General features: G+C 45.7%; 1 protein-coding gene across 7 annotated transcripts; it reads left to right on the top strand.

Moving 5' to 3' along the window:
* The first annotated feature begins 1,049 nt into the window (after window positions 1–1,049).
* FCGR2B (Fc gamma receptor IIb) lies at window positions 1,050–26,385 on the top strand. 7 transcript variants are annotated; one of them, XR_014248804.1, is made up of 9 exons: window positions 1,050–9,660; window positions 13,940–13,960; window positions 15,723–15,980; window positions 20,267–20,521; window positions 21,261–21,383; window positions 23,601–23,657; window positions 24,927–25,061; window positions 25,615–25,652; window positions 25,775–25,825. XR_014248804.1 is itself a non-coding variant. In XM_082406498.1 (8 exons), the coding sequence occupies exons 1-8, from the start codon at window positions 9,405–9,407 to the stop codon at window positions 25,862–25,864; spliced, it is 1,095 nt and encodes a 364-aa protein (XP_082262624.1). In that variant the 5' UTR covers window positions 1,050–9,404; the 3' UTR covers window positions 25,865–26,385. The 7 variants fall into 7 exon arrangements, 4 of the variants coding, with proteins under 4 accessions (XP_082262624.1, XP_082262623.1, XP_082262626.1 ...); XR_014248802.1 differs by lacking the exon at window positions 23,601–23,657; XR_014248803.1 differs by lacking the exon at window positions 23,601–23,657 and having other exon boundaries at window positions 24,924–25,061.
* Window positions 26,386–26,684: the final 299 nt, after the last annotated feature.

Here is a 26,684-nt window from a genome sequence, read left to right as displayed (position 1 = left end):
TTAGTTGAGAGGAGCAGCCCAACGTGAAGACTTGGTTTGATTGTGGACAGTCAGAGACATAAAGAGTTAGCTCAGACCATAGTGTCCCACCAATTCCCCAATTACTTAAACATTGAGCTTCCCGTGCATGCAGGGGCACTATCCTCCACAGATAAAGATAAACCTGGGAGGAGCACAGATGGCACCACCAAAAGAGGTATTCCATGGTGGAGAATATTGGAATAGGAGTGCAGAGTGATCAGCCAAGCCCTGGAGGTCAGATGATTTATGATTTAAGAGTTAAGGGTCTGTAGACTGCACAGAGAGTATTGTTCTGATTTCTCTTTCTGTTAGTTGTTCTGATTTCTCTTTGTATTAGTTGTTAACTGGACGCAGAGAAATTGACTTACAGGGTCAAGGTTAGGAGTCTAACAGGATATAGAGGGTACTTCATTTGGTCCAGAGAAACTGAGGCATTGGAAATCAGGGAGATGTTTGTAACAGGCAGAACTACAAAATCACGAGCATCATAGACCAACTGGGGTCTTTGGTGGCAAACCCAATAATCAAATAGGTCTCCCCCTTTGCAAAAGCTCCAGAAATACAGATGCTAGCATTATCTTTACAAGTGACAGAAAGAAAAAGAAGAGTGATGAAGCAGGTACAAAGGGGAGAAGGTATTTCATGATGAGAGTGAAAGGACCAGGATTCTTGTTCCAAAGTCTCGGGTGGAAGCATTCTACTTCATGAAATCAGCAGCTTCTCATTCAAATAAACTTGATTTTGAGCATTTGTACAGGACCAGATGTCAGGTGGAGCCTTTTTCAGTTGTGAAATATACATGCAAGATTTGATAACCTTGTAATTTGGTAGCAGTGTCAGTGGTCAAGGATTCTTGGTAGAGTCCTTTCCCTGAGTCTCACTTTTGCAAAAGCATTAGAGTAAAATAATAACTGTCTGTTAATGACAAAAGACTTAAAATGCCCATGGATAAAAATCTGATAATTCATTTGATAAGGAAATGTAGTTAATTCTGTGTTATACAATAAGTTAGCATGATAATTAGACACTGAGTATGTTGACACAATTCTAGAATCTTTAAACAATTTCTGGAATACCTGTATCAGTAACATATATCCACACACATATAACCTAAGAAGGTTTATCATCACTTATTGGACAATGCTTCCCATGTAATTTAGCATACCAAATAAACCTAATTAGTTCAACATCTCTCCTTTACAAGCTGAGAGACAAATCCCTTGAGAATTCCAAGGGGGTCTCTGGGAAATCTCAGTGTTAACTCTGAGGTAAAAAATGCTGCATTTAGAATTTGATTTTGGGAAAATGTGAAAATGACAAAAGGTTTGAACATTTGACTAAATAGGATCACAGATCATTATGAAAAAATAATTATCTATTTAAAGTGACTATAAAAGATTTTAAAGGCAAATGCAGAAGGTTGCATAGTTATGAACAAAACTTAGCTCTTTTAATATTGAGAAGACTGTGTTTTCTTAAGTAGTCAGTGACCTGATAAAGGCAACATGAAGCACAGGAAATTATTTTGGTAAGACGCAAAACATTTGCTTTCCAGGTAGATTATCGGAAAGATTAAAAAATAATAACAATAAACTTTCACAGCCTTTTACATTAAGAGCAGACCAATAGTACAATAAAACTTTGTTTTTTTTAACAGACAGAAGACCAAGTCTAATTTTGCCCCAGGATACTTTTTGATATTAAAATTCATTTTTTAAAAATTTAAATAGATCCTTTCCGATCTTAGCCACACCTTCCTGCTTGACCACACTCAAAATTTCTTTTCCAAGAATCCTTTTCCACAAATATTCTCCAACTTTTTATATCCATTCTAGTTTTGTCCTGTTTTTTCCTTTTTCTTTTTTTTTCCTCTTTCTCATTCTGGAATAAACATTTTACTTTAGGACAAAATTACTCTTTTTTCCCCTAACAAAAACACATCTCCATGTCTTGCATAGAAATGTTTCCCTTATTATTTCTAGTAGTTTTATATTAATTATAATTCTTATCCTTAAGAATCCCTTGATTCCTAGTGAAAACTAAAAAGTAAGCAATTGTGGACTGTCACTTGCCAATTCTGTTGATTGGCAAATTTGCAAATACATTTCCTAATTTCGAGAAACATATTCTTCCTCATACCACATTTTTTCAGTGTGACACAAACCATGTTTACTAAGAGATCAAAATATTTTTAGTTCCTCTGTAAAAGGAAGTCAAAAGTGGATAAATCTATGTTCAGTACTTAATGTTTCAGTATTTTATCTTACTTGGAAATGAACTAGATATTCAGCAAATATCCATCATTTAAGTTACCTTAGTGTAACTTTAGGATTCAAATAACCAAAATAATTTTGGAAACTGTTTTTAAGTAGATGTACCAAAAGCATAATAATTGTTGAAAAGTTCACTTACAAACTTGTATCTTTTTTACATATATTTAATTTACTTGTTCTGAACATTTATGTTTAGATTCTTCAGGACAATTTAAGAGACATTAAACAGCTAACCATCATCATAAGTTAGCTTTCTTGCTGACAAATTCTCTAACAGAGATAAAGTGAGCTTATTTGACTTTTAGTAAACCTAGGTAAAATAAAAGTATTGTATTTAATGCTGGTAACTCTGAAGACATGCCTGTTTGAATTAAACCAACAAATTTAAACTAGCTTTATCTTACAGAAGCTTATCTTACATCATGTGACCTTGGCAAACATTTGGGTTAATTTCTGTATTACTGAGAGTATAGTTGATTTATATAAATGCTTAAATTTCTTTAAGCCAATTAAGTAGAGCTCATTACAAATTAATTTTGGCAGTACCACCTGAAGGTAGAAAAAAACCTATGTATGTATGTGTTATAACATATATACATAGACATACGTAAACATACAGACAGATGCAAACAGAAGTCTTACAACTTTCATTTTAAAATTTTAGCCATGAGACAGCTATGATAATACAAAACTCAGTGGTTTATAAAGGAACAGTTGGGTCAAAATTGTGTTTCTGGCAGGTGGAATAAGTTAAAACTAGCTGCTCAGATGGCTTAAATTTTTTACTAATATTTGTGAAGACTGAAAATTTTTCATGTATGTAGTTTCCAAATAGCCTTTCCTTTTTTAAAAATTTTTTTTCCTAGTAAGGATTACTTCTCTGAAGTTTGAATTTCAAAAAAATGGCACAGGGAAAGAATGCAAGTTCCTCCAAGAAGGACTTTTATTTTCTATATCTAGAATTTTATGATACCTACAAGCTTTTTGAGATGAATGGGGAGGTTTGGGAATTGGTAAAAAGGATAGGTTGGTTTTGAATTTTTTCTAGAGCTGCGTTTCTGATCTTACAAGACAAGGACAGTTTTTTCCCTAATTAATTAATTAATTAAGTTTTGGCTGTGTTGGGTCTTCGATGCTGTGCGTGGGCTCTCTCTAGTTGCGGTGAGCAGGGGCTACTCTTAGTTGCAGTGCGCGTGCTTCTCACAGTGGTGGCTTTTCTTGTTGCAGAGCAAGGGCTCTAGGCACACAGGATTCAGTAGTTGTGGCATGAGGGCTCAGTAGTTGTGGCTCATGGGCTCTAGAGCTCAGGCTCAGTAGTTGCAGCACATGGGCTTAGTTGCTCCGTGGCATGTGGGATCTTCCCAGACGAGGGCTCGAACCTGTGTCCCCTGCATTGGCAGGCAGATTCTTAACCACTGCACCACCAGGGAAGTCCCAGGACAGTTGTTTTTAATTCCTCAAAGAATTGGGTTGAAGCCTGAATGATCTCAAAGCGTTGACCCACCCATCCAACTATACATTATCTTCATTTTGCTTCTTTATATCAGGGAAATCTTTAACTAAGATACAAATCAAAAGAACTCCATGTTCTAGATTTGTAGGTTTTTTTTTTTTTTGAATATTTTCTTTCATTCAGCTTAGGCGAGAAGGCCTTAAAAAAAGGTCCTATCAGACCCTGAATATCAGCTTCCAATTTGACCGACTTCTGACCATAGAGCTACTTTAAAAAAATCCTTTCAAATATCTTGTCAGGTTTCAGCTGGGAAAAATAGTAAATATTTCTGGCAGCATTGAACAACCCCATGAACCCAAGGGTGTCCCGAAAGAGGGTACAAAAGATACGAACCCTCCCAAGGTCCAGAGTGACTCGCAGAGATAGCCACGAGAAAGAAGACTTAGACAATTCCCCTGAGAGCTGGCAAAAGTCAGCAGAACCCCAGAAGCCAATGGGGTGCAACCCTGTTTTGTGCTGGTCTCAGCCTATCAATAACCAGTGTTGTGGTTGGACAAGCTCTTGGGGTTCTTATAATGATTGCAAGATGCCCTTCAGCAATAACCATCAGGAAACTTTGAAAAAAACAGAGGCTCATTACTTATAACACCTGGAAATTACACAGCACACCTGGGGCCACACAGCAAGGTCATGGGGAGACAGAGTGCACGTGGGCCTGGGGTTCTGCTTTTATTGGGGCTGAGGGTGGGTCCTAGGGTTTTGGGGGCTCACTCTTTATTGGTGAATTTAAAATATAAGAGCAGGAATTTAAAGGACAGGATGGAAAAAAACAAAAACCATGTAGACCAATTGGTCAGTTATTTAAATCTACCAAAATCTCTAAAACAAAGGAGCCTCAGCAAGTGGAAGTGGCCTGGCTCTTTATCTACTTGTGTGGTTGGTACTGTGTTTAGCTGAGATAGCCTTCTTTGAAAGGGCTGCCCCTTGAAATGGATGCCTTGGCAATCAAAGCTTAAGTCAGCCACTTGTATTGCAAAAAAGAAGAAAACTGTCAGGGCTTACACTACAAACCCATATTTCTGCCTGGCCATATTTTGGGGGCCCCAACCTGATGGTTGCCAAGTCAAGTTCTCAACACAAAATGAGACAAACAGAAGAAAATAGCTGTCCCTGGGAGAGAAGAATTGACAACCAATAGGCACCCCAAAACCAAAATCAAAAAAGCCTGAATTTGGAAAAGAAAGGACAACATGAAATTTAATTTTCCTCTCTTGACCAGGCACTACAGAGATCTGGGAGACCTGACTGTGGTAAGAATTCTCATCCTTCACCAGCTTCTGCCAGTTTTTCCAGGATCCCTTCTGGAGGCTCTGGAGCATGAGGTATTTAGAGTGTAGCTCTGGTATCTCTCAGAATTTAACAAGGGTTTCCATTAATCTTAGTTTTAGTGTCCCCTTGGCTGTTTAAGGGAATAATTGGTAGCAGTTTACCAGAGACGCCCTCAGAGTCTCACCAACCCTGAGAGGGGCCATTTGGTGACCTTCCTTTGAGGGTAGATACGGGGTATCTGTAAGGCCACTAACTTGGCAGACTTTTGTTTACAGTTCTATAGTCTCTTCAGAGTGGAAAGGCAATTCAGATAGAGGATTAGCAGAGTGTGGGTACTCAGGTAAAGGAGGACAGAGGGGAGTAGTAGGAGTCACATCAGGCTTGTAGTCTTTTGTTTTAGGTACCTCTTGTGTCTTTACTTTTTTTTTTTTTTTTAATTTTATCTATTTATTTATTTATGGCTGTGTTGGGTCTTCGTTTCTGTGCGAGGGCTTTCTCCAGTTGCGGCAAGCGGGGGCTCTTCATCGCAGTGCGCGGGCCTCTCACTGTCGCGGCCTCTCTTGTTGCGGAGCACAGGCTCCAGACGCGCAGGCTCAGTAATTGTGGCTCACGAGCCTAGTTGCTCCACGGCATGTGGGATCTTCCCAGACCAGGGCTCGAACCCGTGTCCCCTGCATTGGCAGGCAAATTCTCAACCACTGTGCCACTAGGGAAGCCCTTGTGTCTTTACTTTTACGTTCCCCTTTTGCAATGAATCTTTCAATGAAGCTCTCTGGGACTCTTGAAGCCTTTGGGAGGCATACCAATTAAAATAGGTATCCCATTCTGTTTGTTTGATTTGAGGGCTCTTACTTTCAAGTGCACTCTTAAATGAGCCATCTTGTCTAACTGGAAGATTTCCTATAATGGCCGTTGTCATTCTAGGTTGTCTTAGTAAGATGTTGCCACTTTTGTAGATATCTATAGCTTCTTGGACCGCATTTATCAGACATAAAATAGGCAGGTGTGCCAGAAGGTGACAAGCTTAATTCTTTGATATTTGAGGGTCCCACTTCTGTAGCTAAGCCTTGGATCTCTTAGAGCCAAATTAATGCCTAATAGGGATCTGCCACCAGATTATGTGGTTTGTTTTTTTTTTTTAACAAATTTATGTATTTATTTACTTTTGGCTGCGTTGGATCTTCGTTGCTGCGTGCGGGCTTTCTCTAGTTGCGGCAAGCAGGGGCTACTCTTTGTTGTGGTGTGTGGGCTTCTCATTGTGGTGGCTTCTCTTGTTGTGGAGCAGGGGCTCTAAGTGCGTGGGTTCCAGTAGTTGTGGCACGTGGGCTCAGTCGTTATGGCTTGCGGGCTCTAGAGCACAGGATTAGTAGTTGTGGCACACAGGCTTAGTTGCTCCGCGGCATGTGAGATCTTCCCCGACCAGGGCTTGAACCTGTGTTCCCTGCATTGGCAGGTGGATTCTTAACCACTGTGCCACCAGGGAAGCCCCGATTATGTGGTATTTAACAGTGTACCTTGTTACATGGAAATTTTCGTGAGGTTGGCATGTGACTTACTTTTCATCTAACCCATGCCTTGACCAACTTATCCTAGCCCAGGAGTCTGAGAGTGAGGTGGTGAGCGCTCAGTACACTCCACATTTATTGTCTTAATTTAATTCCCCAAGTCCCTCAGCAGTTCATGCTGTGGACTTACCTCAAGCTTTGTGAGTTTCCTAATGGATGCCATCAAGCTTTCTTTTGCTTCAAGGGCTCCTATTATTTTCCCTCATTTAAATAATTCTCCCTAGTTCAACCAGACTTACTGTTTCTGACTGCTTGAGCACTGTTCCTGAGATCCGTCAGTGCCTCCTGAAGGTGTTTACACTGTAGCTGAGATTGGGCATAAACTCAAATGTTGTGGCCTACTAGATCTCACCATGAAATATCTGAAGTCCCTCACACCCCAAATTTCCACCTAAAAAGATTAGAACAAACAAACTTGAGCTTCAAATGGGAACTTGGTGGAGCTCGGTCTAAGAGAAATTACCAGAGATACTGGAGAGCAGCTGGAGAGGTAGCAAACTAAAGTGGCTCTGTAGGAAACTTCACCTTCATCTAGGAGCCAACCCGGGAATCTTCAGTAGCTGTTTTCACATCACACCTCGTTGACAGTAGAGGCTATACCTTGCAAAGATTGCGGGTTTGCTTCCAGACCACTGTAATAAAGACAATATTGCAGTAAAATGAGTCACACAAATTTTTTGGCTTCCCAGTGCATGTAAAAGTTACGTTTACACCATAGTCTATGAAGTGTGCAATAGCTTCATGTCTATAAAACAACATACATAGCTTAATTTAAGATGACTTTATTGCTAAAAATACCAAAACAATTTCAATAATAACATCAAAGATCACAGATCATTATAACACATAATAATAATGAAAAAGTTCGAAATATTGTGAGAATTACTAAAATATGACACAGAGACACAAGGTGAGCCAAATGCAGTTGGGAAATAATGGTACTGATAGACTTACTCAACGAGGGTTGCCACAAACCTTCAATTTGTAAAAAATGCAATATCTGCAAAGTGCAGTTAAGTTAGCACAATAAAATGAGATATGCCTGACCTGTCCAATGATAAAACTAAAACAATTTAGTTACAAGATTATTCAAGGGAAAACAAGCCATGGATTGAGGTAGCACAGTTCCTCATAAGCAGTGGAGAACTCTTCCCAAGGGATTTGGGCAAGACCAAGTTTTATAGAGCTTCAGAAGAGGCAATGTGGAGACAGGGCATGACTGGCTAGGAGGTTGGGAATTTCCTTATAAGACTAACAGGTCCTGATTTCTAGAGTAAGGTAAGCTAGCTAAAGCTGAGTTGGAGGATTGTGATTGGTGTATGTTACGTCTCTGGACAGGTTTTTCCTGTTAAGTGCAGGCTGACTTAGGTTTAGATTTGTGATGTGGTCTGGTCCACTGGGTGGTTCCAATGTGTGGGTCCCATTATATAAATTAACCTTTAAAGTGTTGACGTCAGCTCACTGGAGTCTTTTCAGTGGTTAAAGAAATTTTTTCACCTAAAAATCAGATAAGGGCTGGAGGTAGGTTGGGGGTGGGAGGTGGGGTAGAACGGGGCCAGTAGAAAAGCCTTGGCCAAAGGAGTGGGGCTACTGAGGTTTCTGAAGACCACAGAGTGTAAGAACAGGTTTTACAATGTCATTTCCTTGAGTATTACAGCTTGCTTCCTGAGAGAGCTTTTGGGAAAGAGGCCCCAGCAGAGGGCCCCAAGAGAGATCACAGAGCAACTCATGTTCTGGGGATGTTGAGGGTGAACAAATATTGATGAGGATGACAACAGAAATCAAAAAAGGGAAACTAGCATTGACTGTATACCCACAACACGCCAGGGACTTTGCTAGCATGCAAATTCTCTTTTGATTTTCAAAAACCTTGAGTGCAGTGGTTCTCAACCAGGGGCAATGTTGTCCCCAAGAGAACATTTGCCAATGTCTAGAGACATTTTTTTTTTTCACAACTAGGGGGTGCCCCTAGAGGTCAGGTATGCTGCTAAACATCCTACAGTGTATAGGACAGGTCCTCACAATGAGAATTATTTGGCCCCAAATGTCAATAGTACTGAGGCTGAGAAACCCTGCTTGAAGGACGGGCACGCTAATCTTCATTTATACAGATGTGGAATCTGTAGTTCTGAGAAGCTACCTGTCATTCAAAATTAGACTTACACAGCTCTAAAGCCCTGCTCTTTGACCATGCCATAGTGATAAGAACAGTGATGGGTAAGAAAGATAAAGAACCAGGGCACTAATTGCTGCTCAAGGATATTTGTTGGAGGAATGAGTACAAGCGTGAACGACAAAGGGGAATAAGAGGATGGGTGTGATCATCCTATTGCCACTCTGACACACGTCTTTGTCCTTGTTCCACAATCCAAAACAGAGTCAGGATTATGATAATAAAGAAAATCAAATGGTGGGGGGTGGCCACAAGTCGCTATGCTCGATCTCAGGAGGGGTCTGATGCCAGTGTCTGCGCCTCTAAATAGATGTAGAAGTATGAGGAGTCTTCTGACTCACTCTCCTCCATCGCCTTTTCTAAGCAGAGAGACAGACAGGAGGTTCTGAGCTGAGTTTGGGTGACCATTTATTCCCCTCTTCTCCCAGAGGCTGAGCCCAGCTGTGGCCCCAGAGGAAGAGGAGAATCTGTTTCCCAGTTTCCACATTTTCTGTGAATTTGGAGTGGGACTGAGCCAGATTGATTCTGGGAAACCCTGAACTTCTGGGAGAGAAAAGTTGAGATGAAAGAGGGTGGAAGGGGAGGAGCCAATGACAAAAACAACACTTCTTTTCACTTCCTCTTTTGGACTCCAGAATTTGTCTGTTCTCTGGGGTGGAATCTGTCAAGCCTTGAGAGAAGTCTGTGTCTGCCGTGCTGGGCTGTCAGAGCCAACCTGCTCTCTCCAGGAGGTGATGGGGATCCCCTCATTCCTAGCCCTCCCTGCTGCCAGGAGTGACCAAGCTGACTGCACATCCTGCCATCCTTTGGGCCACATGCTACTGTGGACGGCTCTGCTATTCCTGGGTGAGGCAGGGTCCCAGGAGGGACAGTGGAGCAGGGACAGAAGCAGGCATGCTTTTCTAACTCAGCTGCTGTCACCTCGGTTGGGGCTGAGCTTTGGGCAAGGATGAGGGCTGGCGCGGGAAGCACGTCAGGAAAGTCAGGAGGGTGAAGGCAGGCTGATAAAAATCAGATTCTGACAACCTTGCTGGCCTTGGCAAATTATGAAATTGGCAGAGTTCTTTTTTTTTAAATTAATTAATTAATTTATTTTTGGCTGAGTTGGATCTTTCTTGCTGCACGCGAGCTTTCTCTAGTTGCAGTGAGTGGGGGCTACTCTTTGTTGTGGTGCATGGGCTTCTCACTGCGGTGGCTTCTCTTGTTGCGGAGCACAGGCGCTAGGCGCGCGGGCTCAGTAGTTGTGGCGCGTGGGCTCAGTAGTTGTAGCTCGTGGGCTCCAGAGCGCAGGCTTAGTAGTTGTGGCACACGGGCTTAGTTGCTCCGCAACATGTGGGATCTTCCCGGACCAGGGCTCGAACCCGTGTCCCCTGCATTGGCAGGTGGATCCTTAACCACTGCACCGCCAGGGAAGCCCGGAAGAATTCATTTTTTTTTAAGTCTTTTGCCCAATTTCACTCAGCACCAAAGTCCCTGGTGCTCTGCCACCCCCCAGAGTGGAGCCAGCTGTGAGGAAAGTCTAGTGACCTAGACTTGAAGGACTAATGAGTGGCCAAGGTGTTTACCTTCCTTAGAAATTTGTGTTTCACTGGGACCATATCTTAGGTGGGAGGGCTAATGCTGTCTTAGGCAAATAGGAGGTGGGGGGAACACATTGTGGTTGGGGGCAGTGGCTGTTCTCTGTGCTCCTGAAACCACTTCAGGCAGCAGAAGCGTATTCTCTTTATGTGAAAGGAGATTCCCCTGGGAAAAAGCACAGGAGGGTGTGGGTTATCCAGGGAATGGGGATCAGAGAATACATAAGCCAGGCAATTCTAAAATCAGTTGTGGGACCAGAGGAATCATGCATGTCTCTTTGCACTGCACAAATATGGGGATACGTCCTGTCACCGTTCGAATAGAAAGACAGGATCTTAGGCTGCAATTGAGCGCTCCTTTCTGACCATGTTCTCAGCTGTGAGCTAGGGACCAGGGACTGATAGTGCTGGTGGGTGGAAGAGTCTAGGGAAGGCCGAGTACGGGAGCCTTATTGCCAGGAATGTCTCCCCAAACTCAATTTCTAGAGTATCTACCCTCAAATCTGCTTCAGTGTGGTCCCAGAGGACATGCAGCCACTTTCCAAGTTATGTACTATGATCGATAGTAAAATCTGTTCAGCTCTGGGAGCCTTGGCCCTCAGTGCTGGATGATACTGGGGCAGGAGGTGGAGGTGAGGAAGCGAGAGTATCCTCCCATGAGCAGGATGAAATGGATTGAAGCAGAATAGCATGAAAAAGGAGCACTGAACTACCTCACTTTTCGTATGGAGAAGCTCAGGCCTGGAGTAGTGGCATGCTTCCCTACCTCTGCTGTAGTGATACCAATGTGATGCCTAGACAAGACTCCTGGGAGAGACTTTTGGAATTTTTATCCATTTGCCCTTTTGCTAAGTCACAAGGATTTACTCCGTCTTTTCCATTCTCATCTGGGCCACCATATTTAGGTCTTCATTGCTCAGTAACTCCATCTTTACACCACCTTCTGATCCAGTCTTGACTGTCCTGTCTCCTGTTCTCCGAATCCATGCTGCACACTGAGGCCATGACTTCTTCAACTACAGCTATGGCTGAGTCACTGTACTTCATAAATGACTTCAGTGCTGTTCCATTGCCTACTTTATAAAGCTCCAATTCTACTCTTAAAAGTAGATTCTCATCTAGAGCCAGGCAGTGTGTACACATATTCTCTGCTTTCCAAGATTCCACAAACTGCCTTGTTTAAACATTAAATAAATGCTATGTGCAGGCTCTGTTCTAGGACTTGGAGATTTATCACTGAACAAGAGAGACAGCCTTCTTGACCTAAAGCACAAGGTCTTTGCCTCCCTCACAGTGACAGTATTATACTGAGTATGAACATATTTAGTATTCACTAATATTTGTTGAATGAATAAATGGAAGGTGACTTCTCTCTACTTTTCTCATCTCTTACTTGTTTCTTCTCTTCCTCCTCCTCTTAGTCCTACTTCTTTACCCGTTCCCTGCACTGCCACATTGTCAGCCCTACACACTCTGCTTTTCAGCTATCACTTCTGTGTCAATGATTTCCAAACCTATCTTTCTTGTTTGTGTCAAGTACAATTTCATATTTCCACCTGCTGGTTGGAGACCTCCAAATTGATTTGTCAGCTCAGAAACAAAACACATTCAAAATCCAACTATCATCTTCCCCTCACAAATGTTCTTCTCCTCCTAACATTTATATTTGTGTGAGCACAACTAATGTTTTTCCTAGTCACCCATTTACAAGACCCCCATATCTCTTCAAGTGCCACGTTCTCTCTCCCTCTTAAATTTCTCTCATGCCCGTGTCCTCATCTTTACGTTCTATTGTCAACACAATTTTGGGCTCTCTTATCTCCCACCTAGATGGACTCAATGAATGATTTCCAGAGCATTGGCAAATAAAATTAATATGGCCACTGCCCTCTTTGAGCTTACATTCTACTGAGGGATATAAACAGTAAATAAAGGAACACAAATGCATAAATATGAATTGGAAAATGGCTATGAAGCTGTCAACAGGATACTCTGATAAGAACACTTGTTGCGGGGGACATGAGAGAACAGCCTACATTAACAGGATGATATGGCAAGAGTTTTCTGAGGAAATGACTTTTAAGCTAAGACCTGAAGCATGTTAAGGATTAAGCCATCTGAAGATACAAAGGAAGCAGGTTTAGAGTAGAGGGATCAGCATACAGAAAAGCCCCAAGTTTGAAGAATGTGAAGAGGTCTGGTGTTATTGGAGCTCAATGAGTAGGGGAAGTGTGGCTCGAGATGAGGCTGGAGAGGTGAGCGGGGCTTGTGTCAGGTGTGGCCTTGTAAATATTTACATTTTATTTTCAGAGCAAAGGAAGAGCACTGAAGGCTTGTAAGCAGGAGGGTGATATTATCTGATTTGTTATTTAAAAAATAACTCTAGCTTCTCTATGGGGAATGAATTGTCGGGGGAACAAAATAAGGGAAGGGATAAGTTAGGAGATGGGAGAAAGCTGCTGGTGACCTAAAATAGTGTGGACATGGACTGAAGCTGACGCATTCAAGAACTAACTGGAAGCAAGATGATCACGACTTTACTGGTGCAAAGGCCGATGGGGTTTGGGAGAGAGAGAGGAATAAAAGAGGACTTGGAGTTTTCAGGCACGAGTACCTGGGCAGATGGTGAAGATATACACTTACATGGGGGAACCTGGGAGAGAAATAGAATGTGTCCACTTGATTTGACATTGAGATCATTGGTGATTTTGACAAGAAAAGTTTTAGTGGACTGGTGAGGGCAGAGTTCAAATTGCAGAGAATGAAACAGTGATTGGAAAGAGAAGAAATGACGACAGCCTTTGTAGAAAAAGAATTGAGAAATCAGTTTGGGAAAGGGAGCAGAAAAATAATTTTGGAATTATATGTGGTGTCAAGTGAGATTTTTTCCTTTCAGTGAAAGATCCTGGAATATATTTATGTTGATAGGAAAGATCCAGCTGAGAAGGAGAAATGGGTGAGGCAGAGGAGAAAGGGAATAACAGAGAGGGGAAAATCCTTGAGCGGGTGAAAGGGAATGTGACCCAGGATAGAGACTGACCACAGATAGGAGGAGAGATGTCCCCAGTGAAAACCAAGAAAGGAAGATGGATAGAGATGCAATAGGTTAGATGACTTAGTTGGGGGAACATGTGAGACCTCCCGTCTAACTGCGTTTGTTTTCTCTGTGAAGGATAAAGGAAGGCATCATCTTTGAGTGAGACGGGACGGGAGGCAGAGGACTGGACAGTTTGAGGAGTGAGGAAAAAATGAGTGTCCCTACCAAGAGCCGCAGAGCAAACATACTAGACAAAAGTGTCAGAACGGCAGTTTAGTGTCCTTTTGAATATGGAGACAGTAAATTTACAGAGATACCAACCTGCCTGCTTATGTGGTAATTTCATTAACACACGGCTGAAGAAGTAAAGTCATGGACAACCCAGGTGGAACGTAATGCAGACAGAGACTGGCAAGAGAGTTAAGGGGATTTGCAAGGAGGTGATTATTTATAATGATGAATCATCATATCTAATGAGAAAGTAGGCTGATCTTTGCTTTCTCTCTTACAGCTCCTGTTGCTGGGAAACCTGGTAAGTGCTCACCACATCCTCTCCCTCCCCCAGCTACTCTCTCTCTCTCTGCTCCCTGCACCCTGTCTGGAGGTGCTCTGGGTGCACCAGCAACCCAGGACCGAGGTAGAACCAGGAAAGAGTAATTGTTCCCGCAAGATGCCCTGCCCGCTTCTCCTTCCTCCTTCCCTTCCTCCCAGGGAAGCCAGGGATGGGCAGCCACGGGGCACAGCCTTTCTGTTCCTGTTCCAGTGAGACCTCACAGATTCTGTCACAGAAAATAACTGTCTTCTGTCTCAGTTGCCTTCCTCTCTCCAAACTAAATCACGAACCCAGGCCATTTTAGTTTCAGCCACATGCAAAATCACATGATTTGCTTAGGTTAACCCCATGGGTTGATAAATCCTCTACTTTGCATGTATCTGAAGGCTTCAGGGCCTGTTCCCTTGGACACAAACAGGAGATACCACCGGTTGCAGCTTGGTGGGATGAACACTGCTGGGCACTGCTTTCTCTGCACCACTAACCTCTCCACCTCCCAGGACTGGTAGTGGGGTGGGACTCTACCTGGGCCACTGAACGCAGGGTTCCCTAGACTGGCCTGCCAGCCTTTCTCCTCTTTTCTTGTTCTTCTGAGACCACAGAGACTCCTCTGTGCTTGGGTGTCAGGACAGGTCTATTCTAAAAGATAAAGAATGGGGACTTCCTTGGTGGTCCAGTGGTAAAGAATCTGCCTTACAATGCAAGGGAAACAGGTTCGATCCCTGGTCAGGGAACTAAGGTTCCCACATGCCCTAGGGCAACTAAGCCCACACAACTAGAGCCCACAGGCCACAAACTACAGAGCCCACGCGCCCTGGAGCCTGTGTGCCACAATTAGAGAAGAGAGAACCCACACGCCACAACAAGAAAGAAGCCGGCGCACCACAACTAAAGATCCCACACTGCAACAAATATCCCTCATGCCGCAACTAAGACCCGACACAGCCAAAAAAATAAAATAATAATAAATATATCTTTTTTTTTGTTCTGACTTCTTCCATTCTTTTTTTTAAAGATGTATTTATTTCTTTTTATTTAGAAATAAATACATCTTAAGGAAAAAAGAAACTAATAATAAGCTGCTGTATAAAAAAATAAATAAAATTCTAAAATTCAAAAAACAATAACAAGCTGTAAGGATATATTGTACAACAGAATATAGCCAATATTTTATAAAAACTATAAATGGAGTATAACCTTTAAAAATTGTGAATCACTTTATTGTATACCTGTAACTTATATAATATTGCACAGCAACTATACGAATAAAAATTTTTATTCCAAAAAAAAAAGAAAGAATGGAAGAACTCAGAACAGAAACGTGATGCCTGACTCTCAGCCTGGCACCTCCACCAGATGTCCCCATTTGTCTTCTTCCAGCTGTGGAGAGAGTTTATCCACTAGTGTCCAAATGCCTCAGCTTACAGGGGAGGAAAGTGATTCCCCAAACGATGTATGTGTGTGCGTGTGTGTATGTGTGTTTGCCCCCTCTCCCATTCCCCTACCTCTTGTCCTCTCCCCTGAGTAGGAGCCAAGCTCCCTGAGAGAACCTGGGTTCCTGGGGGCCCCTGTGTGGGCTGCATGAGTTGCAGGAATTGCCTTTAGTTGCAGAACAGTTCTGCGTTGGGTTCCTCTCTTGATGTCTCCAGCGTGGCCACAGTTTTCCATCATCTGCGATTTGGGGTCTGCTTAGGCCCTTGGGGTCCCTTTCCTCATGCTGCCTTCTCTCTCTGCCCCTCAGCAGGTCTCCCGAAGGCTGTGGTGAACATTCAGCCTGCGTGGATCAATGTGCTCAAGGAGGATGACGTGACGCTGATGTGTCAGGGGACCAACTTGTATGAAGGCAACCTCACCCTGTGGTTCCATAATGGGAGCTCCATCCAGAGCCAGAACCAGCCCAGCTATAGCTTTAAGGCCAGCAGCAATGACAGCGGAGACTACAGGTGTCAGAGAGAGCAGACCAGCCTCAGCGACCCTGTGCATCTGGATGTGATTTCCGGTCAGTGGAGGAAGGCCTGGGAGAGTTTGGGACAACAAGGATAGAAGGAATCTGCTTATATGGGAGAGGTTTTTCAGAAAGGGGAATTGCCTGCTTACTGGGAAGCATGGCTGTGAGTTGTTTGAAGGGGCTTTTGTCCACTCATTTCCCTTTTCACGCACCCCATTGCTTAGTATTTATGGTGAGGTGGAAGTTCCTAAGAGATTTCTCAGAATATGTTGGGCTCTTTTGTCTCGGGGCTGATTGAGCAAGAAGGTGACAAGGCCACTGACAGGCAGCTGGGTATGAGAGAAGCAGAAGGAAATCCCTAATTCACAGAAATCCTTCCATTTTTATGGCAGAGTCGAATGCACAGACAGACCACAACTGAATCCTAGCCCTGGAAATTGCTAGCCATGTAAACATGATGATTTCATTTACCTTTGAGCTTCAGTTTCCTCATCTGCTCAGTGGAGATACTACTGCCTCCCCCATCAGGTTCCGGTGAGAATCAGCATTTCCCTGGCCCCCTGCCCTCTGTGCAACTTGAGGTGAAAGTTGTGTCTTAACCACCTTTTATGTCCAGCCCCAGGCACAGGACAGGGCTTAATAAATGTTTGCTGAACCGATCAATGATCCTCCAAAGCTCCTGGCAAGAAATACGTTCTCCACAGAGAAAAGCTGCAGTGTGATTATGATGAATATTGTCATTGCTATTCTTCACTTAGTCCCCTTCCCTCACCCAATTCTCAAATTCTCCTCAAAGGTATCTAGGCCCGGTGGGCCTGCAGCTCCAGGCCTGCAATCTCTACCCTCTGTGCTCAGCAGGAAAAGACAGTCCTGGAGGGAAGCCCCAGAGGCCTGGCAGGGCCTCAACCTCAGTGCTCCTGCCTCTCTAGGAAGGGGTGGAGGTGAGGGATCCCTCCCCCGAGACTGAGCAGGTGCGTTGACAAGGAGCCCTGGCCCATGAGGTGGACACCGCCCTGAAGGACCTAGGTGAAGAGCTAGATGTGAAGGCCTGGAGCCAGAGCACCAGCCATGGGGGCCCTGAGCCACTGTCATGGAGACTAGAGTCAACAGAACGCCGACTGCACCGATGGGAGTCCCCACTCAGGTGGTGGCGCTCGTTCCCAGACAGCTCAGGGCCACGGTCTGAACAGCAGGCAGAGCAGGCACTGCGGGGCAGCTCCGTGGGCCTCAGTATCTCCACCAGTTCGTGTCCAGCAGCAGCTCAGCAGGCCCAGCTGCACAGCCTGGCTGCCATCTAGTGGCCGCAACTGCTGCTAGTCAGCAGGCCAGCTCCCCCAGACACCAGCACAACGCAGCAGCTGAGCGCCACCCCGGCCTCAGTCAATCTGGCCACTGCATCAGCCTCCCAGCTCACCAGCCAATCCCGAGTGAGCTCTCCCAGTGTTACCACTGTGACCCAATCTGTGCTACTGGGGAACGCCACCTCCTCCCCCTCAACCTGTCCCGGGCCCAGATGCATCTAAGACCACAGCTGGGAAACCTATTCCAGGTAAACCAGACCTTGGCCCAGCATGTGCCTCTAGCTTCTCAACGCATCCTGATGCCTATTAGGGCAGTGGCAGTCATCCAGCAGGAGGGGCTGTCTGCTCAGGCTGCTGGAGTCCACGTAGATGCAGTTCAGGTAAAGAACTTGGCACTGAGGGACAACAGGCTCAGCCCGAAGCTCCACCCAGAACGCTATTCCCCTGTTGAGCCTCCCCCAGGTCCCTGTTGTCTTCTGCATGCAGTCCGTGCACCTGCCGGGCAAACCCAGGCGTTGGCTGCCAAATGCAAAGAGGAGGGCGATGATGTGTCCACATTGGGTTCCGTGCTCCTGCCAGGGCTTCTCCAGTAGCAGAGAGCCCCAAGGTCACGGAGGAGGAGAGCAGGCTTGGAGAAGAAGCTGAACTAGTGACCAGTGGGAATGCTAATTCACCAAGCAGTGAATTAGCAGCCGTGGCCCCTGCCCATCAGCACCTCCTCCTACACTAGCCATGGGGTCCAGATAAATGGTGACTCAAACAAACCTCCACAAGCCATTGTGAAGCCCCAGATGCTCACCCACGTGATTGAGGGCTTTGGTATCCAGGACGGAGCAGAACCTGTCCCGGTGTGGTGTTCTCCATTACTGAAAAGCCACTACAGACTGGTCTCCCGACAGGGCTGAATGAGAATCAGTCAGGTGGCCCCTGGGGAGGGGACAGCCCATCTGCTGAGTAGTCAAGAAGACAAATCTCCTGAAGTTCCAGCACTGTGGGAAGTACATTCCTGGAGAACAGTTTTGTGACTCCAAGAGTTTCTGCTCCATGACTTGTACTAAAAGGTAGAGTGTGAACTGTAGCTGCCAGTTCTGGTTGAAGAGGAGAAACATGAAAGAGTTTCAGGAAGCCCACTATGCTTGTGTTCACCAGTGCGGACCCAGCTGCAGCTCCTCTGCCATCACCCATGCTAAGATCCAGGGCAAGTGCCACAGGGGTCAACAGGACTCTAGCTGGGGTTCAGAGAATTCCAGTCATGGTAAAGGACTCTCTCCAATGTCCCTGGGCCTTTATCGGTGAGAGCTGGACATAGGGAATGTGACCCAGGGAACCTCCATACAGCTGTGCCTACACCAGGATTCATGGCATCAACCTTGTGTTCCTGTCCAGTAATCTTAGCCACTGGAGTGCAGAGGAGGTATATGAGTTTATTGCTTCTCTACTAGGCTTCCAGGAGATTGCAGAGGAGTTTTGTTCCCAGGAGATGGATGGAAGGGCCCTTTTTTGACTTAAAGAACACCTCGTGAGTGCCGTGAACATGAAGCTGGGCCCTGCCCTCAAGATCGGCACCAAGAAATTGTCCTCGAGGAGACCTAAGGTGGCCCTCTTGCACAAACCAGCCTAAGGCTGGCACTTCCACTGTCCAGGTTACAACCTGGTACCAGTAGAGACTTTGCCGAGAAGAAAGTGCTGTTCATATGATGTGCACCTTCAGTAGAGGGGATTACCCAGACAGGGAGGAGAAGTGCAAGAATTGGTTGCTGGTGCTACATGGAAGCAGCTTTGACATTTTCTCTGGGTTCTACTTCATTTAAAAAAATCTTCACAATTCTCAGCATTCCCACCTACCCCAATCCAACCGTTATAAAAGAGGCAGTCTAGGGAACCAGGACTGCTCACCTAATCCTGGAGTGGAATGTCTAGCCAGGGCCTGAGTTCCTCAAGAGGAGGAATACACAGGATGGTATGGGAGGAAATGGGTGGAACGCAGAGGGTGCCTCCCCAGTGGGAGAGGTGGGGTTTTCTAGCTTGTGTGACCCAAGTCGCAAGATCGGGTGCTCCCCACCTTCCCTCTGGATTGTCCCACTGTAGCCGTGGCCCAGAGTTTTCTCTTCATTGTCACTCCCTCCCTCAGTATTGAACATTTTCACCTGCATTTGTGGCAGGCTCAGCAGCCAGTGTAGAGACTTTTTTGGCATCATTCCGATCTGCTGAAGGGGCTAAGCGTGGTTGACTAGCACACGTGTGGCTGTTGTCATTTCTTTCTCATGTCCCGGCTCCCTTCCAACGTATCTATTGTTTTCTACCCTTTCTTTCCAATTCCAACTCTACTGTGTCCTATGGCTTTAGGAAAAAGGAGTGCGTGGGCTGAGGTCAGATTATAAGTACCCACCTTAGCCTCTATTCCCTATACGACAAAGAAATTAAATATCTTTTTCCTCAGTAAAAGGATGAAAATCGGGGGAAAAAAGTACATAGCAGGCTAATGGCCCACCCATGTCACTGCTGCCTTTAGACAAAGTCCCCGCTGAAGTGAAATTCCACTTTTACTAACATGCACCAAATAAGCTAATATTTGTTAGATGTCCGTGACTTTCCCCAAAGACACTTGACTCTGTTGTGTCCCCCTCACATGTTGTCTCCTATGTCAGAATGGATCCTTCCCTCCCTCCCTCCCTCAGGGAAGGGAGTGTACTATTGGGTCTCCTGTATCCTTCCTGCAGAGGCCTGTTGGGCAGGACAGGAACGGGAAGACAAGCATATCCTGAGCACCTCCTATGTGCCAGGAACTACTGTAGATAGCTAATGGGATTATTGTGACTATTTTCACATACGAGGAAACGGAGGCCCAGAAGACTTAAATTATTCGCCCAAGATCACAGAGCTCATACGTGATGGAGCCAGAATTAGAGACCAGGGGTGTCTGATTCCAAACTTAAGCTCTTCCCTCCACACACAGCGGCCCACCAGTAAGGATGGTCTGGGTCTCAGATTTGAGTCAAGACCGCCTGGGTCCTGTGGTCCCTTTGTGTCTTTCAGACTGGCTGCTGCTCCAGACCCCTAGCCTCGTGTTCCAGGAAGGGGAGCCCATCGTGCTGAGGTGCCACAGCTGGAAAAACAGCCCTCTGAATAAGGTCGTATTCTTCCAGAATGGAAAATCCAAGACGTTTTCCTATCTGCGTTCCAACTTCTCTATCCCACAAGCAAACCTCAGTCACAGTGGCGAGTACCACTGCACGGGATTTATCGGGCGGGCACTGGTCTCATCACAGCCTGTGACCATCACTGTCCAAGGTGGGAACTCTGTGAAGATGAAAGGAGGGGAGAAGAGGGATTAGACAATTAGGGGTAAGGTCACATGGACCTACAGGGAGATCTGAGAAATGCCCTAGCAGCAAACCTGGGCTCTGGGGCAAAGGACAGGGGCATGGCACCTCGCTAAGTACTGGCCAGAGCTTGGAGCCCTCAGCTTCCAGGTGATAGGTGACAAGGCTCTTGTTCCACTTTGAAACATAGGGCCCATCGCACCAAGCCCAGCAGTGGATCAGAGCTATCTCATTGGTGCAGAAGCTGTCTAAGCTCCTGGACATTCCTAAGAGCTGAGGTTTTCCTAATTTCTTCTCATGTCTCATGATATGTCCATTCACTCTCAAAGGCATGGCATGTCCTTGGCAGTTCAAGGCTGTGCTGGGTACAGTGGTGGAGGCGTCAGGTCCATCCTCCCTGCCATCCCCGAGGACTAAGAGGAACCCTTCCCTCTGCCTTACACACTCAACAGCGTGCCTTCATTTGATTAGCAGAGAAACATGGGTATAGGAGAGGCACAAACCCAGTTCCAGAAATCCTGTGCAGGCGAGGTTGAGGCACACTCAACAGCGTGCCTTCATTTGATTAGCAGAGAAACATGGGTATAGGAGAGGCACAAACCCAGTTCCAGAAATCCTGTGCAGGCGAGGTTGAGGGGGGAAGTGCATGTTGCGTTGGAGGAAGGACAGGGATGGGTACTGCCTGTTCCAACGCCTGTGTTCCCCAGGGTCCAGCTTGAGCAACTCCTTGTCGGTGACGATAGCGGTGGCTGTAGTCGCTTGGATTGCTGCAGTGGCTATTGCTGGTGCCATAGTAGCCTGGTTCTGCCTCAGGCGAAAGCAGATTTCAGGTTTGTGCCTCCTCTTGGTCCCTCTTGTCATCAGTCCCTACTTAGCCAAGGCCCTAACCCCAAACATTGCTAGAACCCTTATCTTTGGGCTAGAGAATCCTTAGCATTCAAATATAGTCCCATATTTTATTCATTCATTCATTTGACAGGCCTGAACAAACTTGCTTATGTGTCAAGCACTGTGATAGACTCTGTGGATGATGCCAAGACAAAGAAGTTCAGTCTCTGCCCTCAGGGAATTCATAATATTGTGGGGAAGACTGAAATGCAAATAGATCAGTATAATTAGAGGGGATAAGACCAGTATTAGAGAATGCAAAGGCTATGACGGGGGACAGAAGAGCTGGCGCAACCCAGCATGGGCCGGGGCAGTTAGAGAAGGCTTCAGAGGAATGCAGTGTTGTGTCGTGACTGAAGCACACCTGGTGGGGCCAGACTGCCTGAGTTTAAATCCCAGCTCCTCAGGTCACCAGCTGGATAACGTTGGGTGAGTTATGCAATATGTTGAGAAGATGGAGTTGGTGTATTAATTTAAGAATATGCCGATCATGACCTGCTGAAAGAGGAGGCACAAGCCACCCACATGGGCTTGGCAGCTCCCTCAGCAGCTGATTTCACTTCCCAGATTGGTGAAAGTGAAAACCCCGGGGTCATTTTGATTGAAAGTACAGTTTCGGTACACTCACGCAAAGGAAGTAGAGTCACAAGACTTGCTACTTACAGATCCCAGAAATGGGAAGGGGGGGTGGCAGTCCTCTGTCCCAGGTCATGGGTGAGCAGGAGAGAGAGAACAGTGTAGCAAGCAGCTATTACTTATAAGGTGATTGGGGTGGAGGACGCTATCTTGCGGGCTTAACTCTAAGTGGTTATTTTAAAAGGGGCCCCAGGAAAAGCAAAGCGAGCACTTATGGCGGGAATCTTAAATTCAAGTCCTTATCTTAAATGTTCCGATTCTGGGTGTAAGCAGGTTATCATACTGTAAAATGCCTAGGCAGCAACTCAGGGAAACAAAGTTGTTTTTTCAGGAAAATAAACGTTGTTTTTCTCATCACATTCAACTTCTGTGTGCCTCAGTTTCTTCATCTGAAAAATGAGGCCACGAATAGAACCTACCTCCTAGGGTTATGAGGGTGAATGAGTCGGCAGCTAACAGACAGCAAACATCACGTAGTATCACACATAGTATGAGTTATCGTTATGGAGGAGAGTTCTGATGTTTGAGAGTAGCAGTTAACCAGGCAAAGAGGGCTAGAAGAGCATCCCAGGCATGGGGCCAAGACATGGAAATGAGAAACACTGTGGCTAGGATGGGGATCATGGGACGAGTAAGGAGGTTGCTGTAGGCAGTTTGATGCCATTGAAGCCATAAATCACGAGGCAGAAAAAAAGGAGAGATGAAGCAGGGCAGAAGGATGTATTCCAGGTCATGGAATCCACGTAGGCTACCTTTAAAGAACTAAGCTGTATTCCAAAGGGGTTGGCAAGAGCACAGGAGGGCAGTAACCACGTCTCCTTGTTCTGCGCTCCCCCCTCCTCCGCCCCCCCGCCAGCACCTAGCACATGCTTGCCACGCAGCAAGATGGTCGATAAACATTTGTTCACTGACTGATCAGCTGAAGAATTTCAGCTCTTGGAAAGCAGCCTCCTTCCCCCATAGTACTAATGTAAAAGAGCCGAGAGAGAAGGGAAGGTGCCATACAAATCTAATAAGCAATTCATAACACTGAAAAGCTAGCTTGCTGGTGGGAGAAAGCGCTTAAGATAGCCAGATACAGAGAAAGTAAAGGGGAAAAAAGACTCAGAGCCATTGACAAAGAGAAAATAATACTACTAATACCTCACAAAGCACTTTGCAATTGGTTCATAGCCAAGACCTCAGTTACTGATGATAAGTAAATGTAGAGATTCAGGGAGAGATACAGAGAGAGAGAAAGAGGTGTTTTTTAAAAGGCAGAGCAAGCTTAAGGAAGATGCAATAGAATGGCCTTTCTGAGAGTCCCAGGAGTCCCTACTGTTAACCTAGGCAACTTACATCTCTCTAGACCAGCCCTTTTACAGGCTAGGGCGGTCCCTGGGGAGTGGGGAGGAGGGGGGAGGCGTCTGTGTGGGAGAAGGGGGTGTGTTGGTTCTAACCCGATCTTGCCTCTGGTGGTCTTTGGTCCTGAAGACTCGGGTCCTACCCCATAATCCTACTAACCTCCTATGTGCCCCTCCTAGCTCTCCCAGGAACCCCTGAGCACAGGGAAATGGGAGAGACCCTCCCTGAGGAACCAGGTGAGTGCAGCTCCCACTCTGGGGGCTCAGTGACACCCTGCCTTGTGCATCAAGAAGCTGCTTGTGTGAGTTCTGCTGGGAGCACAGGAGAGGGAGGGGGCAGTGGGAGGAGGGCAGGGGCTCAAATCTCTTGGTCAGTTCTGAGACTAACTCCTGGGCCTAAAGAGGACCTCACTGGAGATAAGGAGAAGATGAACACCTGTCCTAGATAGAGAGGCAAGGGCCTTGTCTTAGTTTCCAGGGTCAGAAATGCTGGGGATATTTCCAGAGCAGGACATCAGAGATACTTAGGTCTTTCTGTGGAGCTTTGGAAGAGCTGGCAGAGGACTGGGGTTAGATGTTGTAAGACTAAGGCAAATAGAATTAAGGGGATAAAATTCTAGAGGAAAGGAGAAAGAGCCCTAAGGAATAAAACTTAGATTTGCTGCAGAGTCTGTCTCTGTGGAATGATTGGGTAAGGGTAACAGGGCTCAGCTCTTAGTGGAACATTAAGAGGAGATTTTGGCCTGAGAAAGTTCTGGGGTACTAGGTGCATTAGTGGGCTTTACTCTGTGGGCAAAGCTTGGTTCTAACGCCCACTCATGTAGGTTTTTTAAAATGCAGGCCTGGCACTAGCTCTGTCACTATCATAAAATGGAATCTTGAGTGTCATTCCCCCTCTTGGGGTTTAGTCACCTCATTGAGGAGACGAGTGGGTTAGCCTGGATGATCTCTAAGCCCTTCCAGGTCTGACATTCTGAGACTCAGTGAGCATCCAACCCCTGGCCCAAGTGGGAACGTGTTAAAGGAGCAGTAATATTCCAGGCGACTTCCTGACTGGAGTTAAAGCCAGAGCACGAAGGAAACTGGAGCTTTCTCTGGGGACTCCCAGGCAGCAGAAACGGACAGGAGAAAGAAGCCCTCGAGGACTCCACCTCAGATGGCTGGAGTATGACTCAGAGCAGAGCCAACAGGTTTGAGAGCTTGAGCAAAATGGCACAGCTTTCCGGCTGCGCTTTGAGCAAGGCCCCTGTGTCCTGTGGCCAGGCCAAATGGGGATATGGACCAGTCTTCACCAGGACCAAACTGCTGTAGAAGAAAGTCCAAACACAAGTGGATTAGCCATTTTGATGTTTGGTTCTACCTACACTGGCATAAATATATTTCACAAGGCATTTATTTCACAGGAAAGCATTGGGGCTGACGGTTTCCCAAAAGGCACAGCTAGGTTGCCGGGATGGTTGAGGGATGCATTAGAAGGAGAATTCAGGACGTGGTTTGTTCCAGAAGTTGGAGCATGGCACACAGGGACTCATTGTGTCCTGGAGATGAATGAAGACACTAGATGCATTGTCTCAGACTCCCTCCCCACTTCCTGAGGAATGCTGCTTTGCAGTTACTGAGGCTGCTTTTCGCACTGGCAAAGTGAGTTTATTGGCAAAAGCATGAGGACATTTGGATGTGTTTTAGATATTTACCAGGGAGAGTACTGGCTGGGTTGCTTGCTTCCTTCTTTCCTTCCCTCCAGCCTTCCTTGCTCACTCTCACTCTCATGCTTTCTTTCTTTATGAGATCAGGGAGTGTCAGATCCTTCAAAGTTCCAACAAAGATATACCACATCTGGCCAATGTGGAAAGGCCACCATCTGTGGCTGGCAAAAATCTGGATTACTTCACTCTAATACTCAACACCCCCATCTCCTCCCCAGTATATCTCCGATCCCCAAAGCTGCCTGGTTGCTTTGAGGAAAACCCAGTGATCCTCTGAAATGAGTGCAGCACAAATGATCGCCTCCCTCTGCTAGTGTGGCCCGTGCGGGAGGCCATGTCTGGGATACCAAGGGCGAGTAGGGGATGAAGCTTTTGGCCTGCAGGCCTGAGTTGGGGTTCAGTGGTCCTCGCCTCAAGCCTGGTTTGGGCCTCAAGCAGCAGCGCGGGTAGGCAGTGCCCCCGCTGATCTCTGTTCTTTTTGCCCACAGCCAATCTCACTGATGCTGAAGAGGCTGCCAAAATTGAGGTGAGCCGTCCCAGCCGCCTGCTCTTCCTTCTCCCTTCTCCTTCTCCCCTGCCGCTGCTTCTGTTGCCTTCATTCTTGTGACCTCTCTGTGGATCCCCATTGCTCCTTTCTGCTTTCTCTAGGCTGAGAATACAGTCACCTATTCACTTCTCTCGTATCCGGAAGTTGCAGAGGAAGAAACAGAGTCGTCGGATTACCAGAACCACATTTAGTTTTCATTGTCTTGCCTGGGACTTGGGGAAGAGAATCAGAGAGGCCAAGATCTGGTGTCTTCTGTCCTGAATTCCTCTTAAGGAGGAGAAGAGGATGCTGCAGTTCTAAAGGAGAATGATTCTTCCAGAGTTATCTATGTGAATCCTGAAGCTCCCTGTTTTGAAAGCCACAGACGATATGGTCTCAGCTAACTGACTGCTGATTTCTTCTGTGCTTCAGCACTTCTCGCCATCAGGACTCTTCTGTTATACATCCACAAAGCCAGTGAAAATTACCTTTATTAAGAGATTGTAGAAACATGGGAAATGCTTATGTTACAGGTTACACGAGAAAAATTAGATAAGTATGTATGATTTCAAAAATGTTGAGATAGACTAACATATGCCACTATATTAAAAGTGATTGTTTCAGGGTGGTGGAATTATTGGTGATTTTCATTTCCTCTGTTAATTTTTCTGTACAGATCATGTATTACTTTTATAATAAAATACTACACTAACAGCATTACCTTTTAAACGCTGTACCGGTTGGAGTGTAGACTGATTTGGGGTCTGTTTCTTTTCAATGGTAAGAATCTTGGGAAGGTAGTAATGGGTAGGAAGTGAGGGAGAGAAAAGATTTAGAGTGTAGGACGAGTATCCCTCTTCTAAAAACTGAATATCCGTCTTCCAGTGAATTTGTGTTCTTGTTTTCATGTCTTCTTCCGCTTCCTCCCATGACAAATAAACACCAGTTCTCAGGAAGCCAAACTTCAGATGAGTCCTCAGTGGAGACTGCTGACTCTGCCCTGCTCTTCTCCTATTATAGTCACCAGAAGGA

This window comes from Balaenoptera borealis (assembly GCF_965194805.1).
Source record: "Balaenoptera borealis genome assembly, chromosome: 1".
Classification (NCBI taxonomy): Eukaryota; Metazoa; Chordata; class Mammalia; order Artiodactyla; family Balaenopteridae; genus Balaenoptera; species Balaenoptera borealis.
Note: the sequence above shows the minus strand (reverse complement) of the source record. Positions and strands in the feature narration are given on the sequence as shown.